A 12,517-nucleotide genomic window follows, 5' to 3' on the forward strand; every position below is an offset into this window, starting at 1 on the left:
CTATGAAGCCAAACAAACTGAAACGTCATTTTGATAGCAAGCATCCGAGCTTTGCTGCCAAGGATGCCCAGTATTTTATTAACAAAGTTGATGAAGTTAAGAAAGCCAGACTTGACACTGGCGGCAAGTACCACCAACAAAAGCTAGCAGCCGTTGAAGCTTATATTTGGTGGCTCTCAGAATCGCCAGAGCTATGAAACCTCACACCATTGCTGAAGATTTACTGTTTTCAGCGGCCAAAGACATTGTTCAAGTTATGATTGGAGCCAAATTTGCCGAATACAGTTCAATACACAATGAAGAAAAACAAAAATAAACATTAGTCATAAAGACAAAATTTCATTTATTTGTAATTTGAAATAAATATTTCACAATATATAATTACATATTGTTTTTGTTATTAATCACTACACTTTAATTATGTTCAATTTGTAACATTGAAAATACATCCTACATATCAGATATTTACATTACGATTTATAACAGTAGCAAAATTACAGTTATGAAGTAGCAATGAAAATAATTTTATGGTTGGGGTTGCCACAGCATGTGAAATTGCATTAAAGGGTCGTGGCACTAGAAAGGTTGAGAACTACTGATCTAGAGTATAATGGCTCCAAAAAAGATTGTGAAATAGTTGGAAAAGCCCAACAAAATTTGATAGGTTATTCCTTTGAATGTGAAACTTGAAGTGACAAACTGTAATTAGACAGCATATTAAACCATATTTAACACTAGAAGTGCCATTGATGACACCAGTGGACACTGCATTTTTCAATTTTGAATTATTTCATCAGTGTGCATGTCAAGATCCCATCATTTCATGGCTTTTCCTAAATAACTACATGGCAAATGCCTATGCTGTTGTGTCTCTGAAATTGTATTCAGAAAACATGATTAATGATATTTTCCTTTTCCTTTCTATGCATGAAAGAACCCCTAATATTGTCAAAAGCAGTGCCATTGAATGCTGGTACCCAGGTGTGAATCTCCGTCCCATTTGTCCGGCTCACACATGACCACATTTGCACATCATTTTACTTTGTTTGAATCACATAAACACAAAATGGTTTGACTACAAATGCATATTCTATCAATATATATTTCTTTTCCTAAATGGTGACTCATGGCTGACAGCATAGCTGCTATATTGTTCCACTGTGTGTGATGAAGAAGATAATAGACATCTGAATAAACTGTTGGTGCTCCAGTAATTTCAGTTAGGTAAAAAGAATAATATAAACTAACTTAAAAATGAGTCACAGAGTTTGTCACACATCTGGGAATATGAAGTACACGGCCATCATCAAACTGACGTGGGAAAAGGAGTATATGTGAGATGGTACAGATGTGGCAAGCCATTCCTTCATGCAAATTAGCAGCGTCAGAGCCTGGAAAAATGTCAGTCCTGACAAAGAATTTCAGCTTCTGTAGCAACATTGAGCAATCCTTTTAAGGACTGTGAATTACCAAAAAGATTGCTGTAAAGAGTGAGAAATCATGATGACTTGGCGCCAGTGGGTATTGCAGTGCCACAGGATTACTCAATATTCAATAATAGGGAAATTGACACTTAAATTCATTTCACTGCAATGGAAAGAAAGAAACCTTAAGAGTTTAGCAATTCTGTACACCCCAGATGGGCCCGCTGATTTCTCAGAAATGTTCTTGATGAAAATAAATGGGGCTATAATGTTTTTTGGCAGTGCAATATGGCTAAGGGCAACCAACAATGAGTCAAAAAGGCATTCTGTTAAGTGAAAGCTGCAGTTCAGTGAGTTAATAAAATTGTTGTACAAAGTAGATGAGGAAAAATAATCTACTTGCAGTCTTTCCATTCAAACAATGTGTAAGTTGCACTGATCAGGCCGTCTCCCATCAGGTACAGTGCACTACTGCTGCCTAATGGGAGGTGTAATCCTCTCACAGATGAAATGAAAATATAGGGAGAAAAAAAAGCTATTATTATACCTCGTATATTAAAACACCATTCTTCCTACCTCAGTTGTGCAAATTTAACTTGTGACTTAATAGCCATAATTTTCTGATTCTTTTTGCTAATCAAAAAATGCAGTTTAGCTGAAATTGCTGGCTCATCACTAATATTAGGCTAAAATAGCCTGGACACAGGTATGACCCTGGTATCTTCTCAGAGTACCAAGGGCCAATTTACTACCTGGCGAACAAGTTTGCTGTCTGTAACAAATTCTATCCTTTGTTAAAGATAATTAAAACTGTAGGCATATTTTATCATTTAGTACAAGGTACAAAAAGAGTCAAACTACAATTATGAGTATTAGAAATTAGATTTTTTTTTGAAGTTATCAATTCCATCTTTAGCAATGGGCCTGGGAATAAAAACAGATTCATCTACATCAGATCCAGAATGGGATCAAGGTTGCAGTGTACTCTGAGAAGTGTAATATGGATGAAGTCATAAATGTATCCATTTGAGACGGCTTACTGTGGATTGAATGAAGGAGTATTGAATGAAAACTTGAATGAAACTGGAAAATGTTAGAATGTAATCTGTATAGAATGAGTGAGCTTTTGGGATTTTAGAGAGACTGATTTAACTCAAAGTTCATTATATACAAAACATATTTGATTCTCTTGTTTAATCCTATAAAGACATAATGTTAGGTAGAATAGTGCAATATGTAATGGAGATGTTTGATAGTCCAGTCATCCTCAGCACAGTAGCTTCCAGAATTAATTGAGAAATCATAAAAAGAAAGTAGTAATAAGAAATGGAGTTATGGTATAAGAACTGAAAAATGCCCTGCAGTAAACGGTCTATAAGTTGTTGTTGGCACTGTGTTTAGTATCTCTCAAAACACTCAGTGTGGCCAAGGTGTAAAATTGGCCTTCTAAAAATGTTTATTTGAAGGACAAGAGGGGCCTTCAAGGCTAATACACCACAGGACACTTTTTGTTAGATTTATTATTAACTGTATCTGCAACCCTGAATTAAATTGTGGAATAAATGCATCCCTCACAGTGAATATGCAAATTAGTGAACTATGGGACGAAAACAGTTTATATTTTATATAAATGTTATGGGCTGTTAGCTGAAATTGGTAAAATACAAGAGAGAGTACAAAGATGATTAGAAGGTTCCAGCAATATTTTATGAAAAGTGAACCATTCAGTGACTGCTAGAAGACTGATATTCATTGCCTTAGGTTATAAGTACTGTAATTTGTAAAACTTGAACAGTAGGTTTTGAATGTTTTATAGTTTATTATTTTAAACTAATTTCTTTACCACCAGCTCAGCCCCTGTATCTCATTTTGCAGGTACTTCATTTTGACAAGACAGAAAAAATTCATTCTGGATTTCAGGAGTTGAATAATGAAATCAATAAACCACAAGCAACTTATAAACTGAAATTAGCTAACCGTCTGTACGGAGAAAAGACTTTCAACTTTCAAAAGGTGGGTGGCTTGCAGTCAAATTATACATAAAAAGTCATCAGTTTGTTTGTTTTTGATGTAAATGCTGTAAATTTAAACAAATATGCTTTTACAAATAATAAGCTACTTGGTGAACTGGGGTTTAGTTTAGCCTAATTTGGCATTTATATGTATCCATTTGGAATGTTTTCAGTATTTTTATCTTTGCTTGGACATTGCACAATTTAGAAACTATCTGAAAACAATACATATTACCACTTAGTGAGAATTAAATAATATTAAATAAAACACTGTTTAATTGACCTATAGGTAAGCACAGCTGGTATTTTATAATAAAACTATAGAAGAAGCTTTTAAAATAAACACATTCAAATATATTACACACTTGATATATTTTGGACCCATTTTTGGCAGATTCCTGATTTGATATGTTATATTTTGATCTATTGTATATTTTTATTTGCAAAGACCTAGCCTACTAAAAAATGCATTAAATCCGTTAAAAATAGGGACACTTAAAATAAGTTGATATATCAAATTCCAATTTCTTTTGATGACCTGAATTTTAACTCCAAAATACTTTTTTATTTTAAATTTTAACGGGCTATAAAATATATTTAATACAATTCTAAGATTGTAAAAGGATAAATGATACTCTGATCATTTTAGCAAAAACACAAATACCTTTTAGGAAGTATATAATATGTATTCTGTACATGTGTAGTATTATCTAATCTATCGTGTGTATCTATACTAATAAAAGGCAAAGCCCTCACTGACTGACTGACTGACTGACTGACTCATCACTAATTCTCCAACTTCCCGTGTAGGTAGAAGGCTGAAATTTAGCAGGCTTATTCCTTACAGCTTACTTACAAAAGTTAAGCAGGTTTCATTTCGAAATTCTACACGCAACGGTCATAACGGTCGACAACGTCTGCCACGTTGAACTTTCTTATTTATGGCCCCATCTTCAAGAAATTTGGTAGGTGGCTTCCCTACGCTAACCGAAACCGATGTACGTACTTATTTTGGTGGTATGACACCAGTGTCGGCCGCCATATTGAACTTTCCAACGGTCTTTGTTACTTATGGGCCCATCTTCAAGAAATTTGGTACATTTGGGGACTACAATTCCTATCAGCCAGTGTGCTGCTCCCAAAAATTTCATCACTGCTTACAAAGTTTAAATAAGTACATCAACAAATGCATGTCATCAGAGGTAGCAATTGCTGCTGTTTTTTTTTTTTCTTCTTAACCATTTTGGAATAATAGTTTCATATAATCCATTGGATTATAACATTTATCTTAGATCTTGGGGCCCAGTATTAACTTTTAAGTTCCTTGGAGACCATTTAAAGTAGGGATTTCCCCCTTTGTGAATCGTGCATGATTCACAGAGTGAGGGAGATGGGTCCCATTGGTGAAACAAGCACAGTTAGAAATGGGGAAAATGTTGTTGATTGCATAAAATATCATAAAAAGGCTGAACCAAGAAGTAGGTTTATATGGTTTTGGGGTCATTATTGTCATATGTAAAGAGTCCAGTTAAATTCTTACTTGGCCTGTGCCAATCAACATGCAACATATTGGCGTTCTTCCAGAGCCAAGATTAGATAGCATAACTACCTTACCTCAAAATGTTTGCCTTCTGTACCCAACATAACCTGAGTAGAAAGCTTATTAAATACACAGACCACAGTGACATAGTCAATATTGATTATATGCATTTCTGTCTACAATATTACTGTATTATAATTTTTATCATATTCTATTCTTTAAAGATACTGGTAAATTTGTACGCTGGTTCACATTTTCCTTGAAAAGTATAATAAGTGGTCTTATATTTGCCATATTTTGATACAGGATTTTTGAAGTCAACTGAATTCCAGGGTATGCAACACCCCTTGGGTATTAGAGTCATGGTTTAATATAAACTTTAAAGATAACCTTACAACCTGATAATAACAGTGGTCCAATTTGCATGAAAACCTTCATGGAACATCAAAATAACTGCCACTAAAGGACACATTTTGGGTTCACTGTAAAAAGGTGGTAAATGGATGGTTTTGGGCACAGTGACTTCAGAACACTTTTACTACTGAATGGTGCAGTAAGAATGTCATGTTGTACTGACAACAGAGTGTGTTGATCTTTGTGAAGTTTACTTACATGCAAGCATCAGTGAGATGATGCTAGTGATGATGATAGAAGACTTCCATAACTATCTGGAAGGATAAAGGAGACTTAGAAAAAATACCAGAGTGGGAAGACTTACTTACACTCACTTGACAGGTCATTTCAATGTACAGTGGTACCTCGGTATAAGTTTGCATTGGAATAAGTCCAACTTGGTATACGTCCTGTTTGGACGCGAAAAAGTTTGCATGGCATACGACCTTTGTTTGGAATACGACTCGCGTGCTACCCTTGTTTATCTCTCTCGAGACAAAGCCACGACTGCCCACGAGCGTCAGTGTACCAGTTGCTAGCATTCAGTGAACAACCCGAGCAATAACTCTCTGTGAATTTTGACGTGTGTGGTATAGCGGGTCCAAAGCTTCTCAAAGGCCAGTTTTAAAATAAATAATCACCGCGTTCGTGGCTTGGTGAGGGGGCATAGTGGCTCTGCAAGTGGATAGTATTGGGCTGAAGCAGTTCTCAGGGCGACTCGCAATGTGGGCGTTTCTCACCTAAGTGCACAGGTGACAGACCATCCACATCTGTGATTGCTCCTGGGGCTGCGGATTTCAGCTGCCATGCCCTCTTGATAAACAGAAGCGCGACTCGGCTAGAAGGGGAGGAAAAAGAAAGAAAGAACGGATGTGAGGTTGCAGGAGAAAGGAGGAAGCAGAAGAGAGAGAGAGCGCGAGCGCAGAGGCAGGTTCGCGTTGCAGCTGAACAGGGAGTCTGGGTGTTGGGCTGACACCCGGGGAATAGTAGTAGTGGTCACTCCTGCTGAGTGATCATGGAGCGGGATTGACTGGAAGGAGGTCACTGTGGATCCCAAGTCGCTGTCATGAGGAGCCTACTGGAGCCAGGGATCGGAGGGGGGAACTGAACAGCTGAAGTAGGCAGAGTGAAGGTCAGCTGCAAGTACGGCGACTCCCCTGTTGAGAAGCCCAGAGGGGGGAAGCAGGGGGGCCGCTTGGTAAAAAGGCACCAGGCTTCTTGTTGTGTGTTTTTTTTTTTTTTAAGAATACGTCATGCTGTATTTTAACCTCGTTTTTAAGAAGACTTTTTTTTTCTATTGTTTTTAAACTCCACGTTTCACTTCTGATTTTATGGATTTATTTATTGGAACTTTGGACACTGCACTTTAATTTGAACACCTTGTTTTGTTGATTGTTTTAATAAAAGCATTTTGCACTTTCTCATCATCCCGTGCTTTGTTGTGCCTCACTTATAAGCTCATCGGTAACATTACCGACAGTGTAGGGTTCAAGGGCTCCGAGACAGCAGATGGGAGAATACAGCAAACCTGCATCGTCACAACGTAATTTTGTGTTTTTTCACATAAATTTGAATTGATTGTTGAAAAGTATGAAGGTGGCATTTTCATTTATTTCATCTAATTGCTTTTGTATTTATGTATTTTAGTATTAAGCAGTGTTTAAATGTTATACAACCCCATCAATGTATAATATGCCAATAACAATAGGATTTTTTTTCATGGGAATGGATTAATCATTTTTCCATTATTTCTTATGGGAAAAATTAGTTTGTTATACGTCCTGTTTGGTATAAGTCCAAGGACCTGGAACGGATTAAGGACGTATACCGAGGTACCACTGTATATGCCAAAGTTTCCACTATCTGCATAGATCAATTTCCAGGTAAATAACTTGGACCATGAGCTGACAGGTTGTAGTGTGAGACTCCATGGATTGTCAATTTGACCACTCACTACAGCTGATTCATTGTTAAGTCACGGTTCCCTTGTTTCAGGGCTCCACTTGTTTCAGGTCATTATCAGGGTTTAATCCTGACCCTCTCTGTGTTCGGATGAACAGTACATTTTCTTATCGGTGCAACCAATATTGCATCATCCAACTGACATGGAAGGAGTTCTGATCTATTAAAGGCCTGACATGTACACAGAATCACACCAGGTCTAGAGTTTTCATACATTTTTTTTTGTGATGTTTGTGGAAATTTACAGTGCCTGAAAAGAAACCCATATACTGCATATACTGTGTGAATATGTAAAATTTACACAGAGCTTAAAACTGCAGCCCACCTGGAACATTGTGCCATCATGTTGCCCTGACTTGCAACCACAAATAGTGAATATATTATTTGATAAAGGGGAATTTTCTTTTCAGTAAAACTGTATGGTCCTTTCCTTTTAGTGTTGGACATGGCCCGGAGGAGGAGGCAGATTACATTGGAGGGACCTTATTCATAGTATTTTTGTTTAATGAATTCCAGGGTGTAGTCCTGAAATTCAATTTAAATACATTACAGCTGAACATGTGTCTGTTGTGCTTTGCGACAGGAGTTTCTGGCTGACTGCCTTACATTCTATAATGCTGACCTAGTAGGAGTTGATTTTATTGGAGCTGCAGTAAAAATAATGCAAGAAGTGAATGAGTGGGTTGAAAATCAGACAGAAGGTAAGTACATTGTGCCCGGTTCCATTTTTTTCCTAATCAAGTATATAAATTAGTATTTGGTTGAAGAGAGATGTATCAATTGTCAATGTGGCTTGTGGGAATTGTTTGCTTAGAAAGACAATGAATTAAATATTGCAGCTCCTCCAGAACAAGGAGAGCCAGGTGAGGAAGGTTCAGATGGCTTTTTAACTGAACCTGCATACAATGCGTTAGAAGTGAGCTGGTCTCGATCCATTGGATGATCAAAATATTATAGTGAGATGTACTGGAAAACATTGAGAACTATACTGAAACCTGCAAAGCAGGGTTTGGTAAACTGTGGGGCAGGACCCATATTGTATTATTGTATTGTAAAAGTATTCCCCATGACATCACCTACCCTCTCACAACCAGCGAAGCAATCAAACTGCGATAACTGACAAGCAAAGCCATGTATAAGAAAGGGAGGGGGAGAGGAGTGAGAAACAGACGATCTTGTGTAAGGAAGGGACTGTGGCACAAGTTTGAAATGCAAAAATTAACAGGTGCAGCACAGTTTTCGGGATGTTACATTTTTAGGAATAATTCAGCTACTTTTAATCAGTTTATTGAATAGTTAAAGAAAACTGGAGTATGTTGAAACTGTTTAAACTAAAATTATATTATTAATGGTGAAGTTCATTTGAAAAGAGTAATTTAAAAATGTTATTTAAGGCAAAGTAAATAAACTGGATCAATTAATTGTTTTTGAGTGCTTTATTTCTTATCTGGTATCATAAGTAAGTTAAGTGATAATTCATACTACCGCTTTTCAAAAATCATCCTATCCTTGCATCAGACCCCAAAAATTAATTTCTCTCAGCTTTACTAAACTTTACACCAGGTATTTACCTGTGCTTCAAAGAACAGCTGGGCAATAAAATGATAAAGATAATTATCACAAAATAACTTTGTCAATCAAAACATAAAACATGGTTGATGGAAAGCCAATTGAATTAATTCTATCAACGTTTTGACAGACAACACAAAAAGTCAATGATAATGAGAACAGCACCGCGCCAAACCAATCACATTGCTGGAATAGAGATACGGACATTTCAGGTTATGTTGATGCACACAGCGCGGAGTTTAACAGTTGGCTGCAGCACACCTGCTAAGTTTTTGGTTGCAGCAGCCACGCACACCAGTATATAAGGAGTGGGTATGAGATAATGGAGAAAATTATGACAGAAAATGCTAACAAAACTAGAAAAAAGTTAGTTTTACCAAAGAAGACACCTCAATAGACACAGCCCAAGGCCTAAAAGACGAGGACATTGTTGAAAGGAAGGGTCCAAGGAATTCAGTAGTGTAGAGATATTTTGGCTATTTAAAGTCCGACAAGAAGCAGAGTAGCATGCACTGCAAATTGCGTCAAAAGGATCTTCCCACAAAGACAAGTAATACCACCAATCTTTTGCACCATCTGAAGCAGTGCCATTCTTTACAGCATGCACAATGCCAGACTTCACAGTCCCAGACCCAAGCAAGAGCTGCTGCACTAATGGGAATTTCTTGTTCCTTACTTTTCTTTTTTTATTTGGAGCATAAGCTCACCACAATTGACTGAATATGTTAATTTTGTTTATCTTCTCCTTCATTTACATTTGAAAGCGGCTTCAATTTGTACTAAGGATATATAAAGAATGCTTTTTTCTTTTTATTTAATGGTTTGTTTCCCAATCATTTAAAAAGGTTTCAATCTATACAAAGGAAAGAATACAGTATAGAATTTTTTTTAGATTTTATTTTGTATTAATACCTACTTTATTTATTTGGAACTGACCAAAGAATTAACTTTTTGTTCTCCTGTAAAATTTCAACACTTAAATATTTTAGATTTAGATTTAAGATTTAAGATTTAATTTTGACCAACAAATTAGTGTGTTCTGTAAAACTTGAAAGCTTTTGACTGGTGAGAATTGAGATTTTGTTTTGTATACTTATTTTATTTATTTGGAATTGACCAAAGAATTTAGTTGTGCATTTTTTGTTTGTGTTCTCCTGTAACACTTGAAGCTTTTGACTGGTGAGAATTAAGATTTAGTTTATTATATGTACCTATTTTATATTATTATATACACCTATTTTATTTATTTGAAATACAGTTGTATAATGTTCTACAGTACATTTGTCATGTTCAACTTCTGATCTTTTTGTTTTTACAACAATTATTACACACAAACCCACACTTTGTTTACCATTAGTATCGCAACATATTTCATGAATAACACTGAATAATGGAGAATGTTTTACTTTTAACAGTTTTTAATAACAAGTTATATATAAATTGTTCTGGAGCATGAAGGAAAGAATAAACTAATGACTAATGTAAATAAAAATGATCTGTTACTTTATTTACAGGAAAAATTAAAGATATTTTACAGCAAGGTTCCATCAATTCTATGACAAGATTGATTTTGATAAATGCCATCTACTTTAAGGGGAATTGGCTCAAAAAATTTGATGAGAAAAACACGGACGTAATGCCATTTAGAATTAACAGGGTGAGTAGCTCTTACTGCACCTTATAAACTTGTATTTATGTTTCTGGTTTGTTTATGGTAACCCACGCTTTTTAACAAAACTTACTTATAGGATCTCCTTTATAAGCATGTTTTTAAAAATAATGTAAATGCTATTTTTATTTATATTTCAGCTGTACCACTTCTTTTGTGTAAATCTTGTTTTTAATGCCTTTATTCTAATTTCATTTGATTAAGTTTTGCAGGAATGTGCATACTCATGTTGACGTGCACATACTGTATATAGAATTTGCTTTTGTATGTGTTTCTAGAATGGATTGTTCCATTTTCTGAAAGTACCTTAGATGTAGGAGTACTCTTTTTGAACAAAGGCAAAAAGTTTTAGGTTTATTTGTCCTATGCAATCAAAAGTAGAGAAATATTTCCACAATTGAGGGATATAATAAATACATTATTTTCAACAATTTTCACTCCATTGAAAACAAAGTGATCACTTTTGTATTAAAATTATTTTAAAAACAATTATAACAAGTGTTACATTATCCATCCATCCATTTTCTAACCCGCTGAATCCGAATACAGGGTCACGGGGGTCTGTTGGAGCCAATCCCAGCCAACACAGGGCACAAGGCAGGAACCAATCCCGGGCAGGGTGCCAACCCACCGCAGGACACACACAAACATTGTTTTAATAAATTCTACACATGTAGCTTGCTCGTTGGAAGATACTCTAAATTTGTTACTTTGGGAAATTGAGCTATTTGTAAATATTGAAAAAAGCACTATATTACCTACAGAGAAATTTCAACTGTCAGTCAGACATGCTTCCTAGGCTGAGTAGTAACTCTGTAGCTGGCCCGTTGTTAGAATGTGTGTGAATGTACTTTATGAATGACTGGTGCTCTATCAAGGGGTAGATCTTGCTCAGTGCCTAGCACTTTTGGAATAGCCTCCTGTTCAACATGACATTTTATTAAGAGTAAGCTGGTTCAGAACATGACTGGCTAGTATCTAATAGGTTAATATTCACTCCAGAACACAAGAGTAACGAAGGGCAATTGAGACTTCATATTAAAATGCCTGTAATAGGTTATTTTATTTTTAATTGCCTAGAACTATCATTTCTAAATTCAAGTTTTTCAATGCACGCAACAGTAAAGAGGGTGGCACAGTAGTGACACACAGCTTCATGAAACTTGAATCCCAGCCAAGTACTGTAATTCGTTTTTGTGTCATTTTAATGTCCTTGTGTATGTGTGGGGTTTCTTTTGTTGCTACAGTTTCCCCCTACGTCCAAATATGTGCATGTTAGTTAACTGAAGAAACAACAGATAAGCATGGGATTGTTTGTGAGTATGCCTCAGGCTGGAATGGTATGACATTCAGTTGTTTGCTGCTTAAAAGAGATCTAGATGTTGCAGTGATAACTCCATGTGTGCTACAGTAAGTAACTGTTACTAATCTGTACTTTTGAGGTTGACAATGATGCAGTTTTTCTAGTTTATAAAGATTGTAACTGAATTTTAACTGTAAACTTATTAGCACTCTGAGCCTCCACTGAGGAGACTAAATAGAAAAAAAAAACTACTATCATCGTACTGGGCAATGAATATGTTTGGTTTTTTGTTTTTTTTGACAAACTGAATGTATTTTATGTTTCTTTGGTGAAACTCTGTGCCTTTTGTCAGTTTTGATTCCCAACCATTTTCCTGCTCTCCAACCCCAGCACTCACTTTTAAATTTAAGAGGAGAGAGTTATATAAAACAAGAGTGAAAGAAAGCAGTCACTCCAGATAAACTCTCAGCTGCTGCCAGCATTCACTGTACTAATATTTTCCTTTTTGGCAGAAGATCCCCCACAGATATGCTAAATTTACCGCTATTTTTGTTGCTAAAGCTTCTATATCTCATATTGTTATAGTCTTGTTGTGCTTGCTTTACTGAATAAGAAAGAAAATTAAAATATCCAGTGCTTAAAGAG

At 35.8% G+C, this 12,517-nt stretch overlaps 1 protein-coding gene across 1 annotated transcript in view; it reads left to right on the forward strand.

Moving 5' to 3' along the window:
• LOC120529540 (leukocyte elastase inhibitor-like) overlaps window positions 1-12,517 on the forward strand; it is a 47,370-nt gene that overhangs the window by 16,777 nt on the left and 18,076 nt on the right. The window contains exons 3-5 of the mRNA XM_039753422.1: window positions 3,300-3,437; window positions 7,915-8,032; window positions 10,415-10,557. Of these exons, the coding sequence (XP_039609356.1) occupies window positions 3,300-3,437; window positions 7,915-8,032; window positions 10,415-10,557 (399 nt within the window). The remainder of the gene's footprint in view (window positions 1-3,299; window positions 3,438-7,914; window positions 8,033-10,414; window positions 10,558-12,517) is intronic.

The sequence above is a fragment of the Polypterus senegalus genome, chromosome 5 (genome assembly GCF_016835505.1).
Source record: "Polypterus senegalus isolate Bchr_013 chromosome 5, ASM1683550v1, whole genome shotgun sequence".
Classification (NCBI taxonomy): Eukaryota; Metazoa; Chordata; class Cladistia; order Polypteriformes; family Polypteridae; genus Polypterus; species Polypterus senegalus.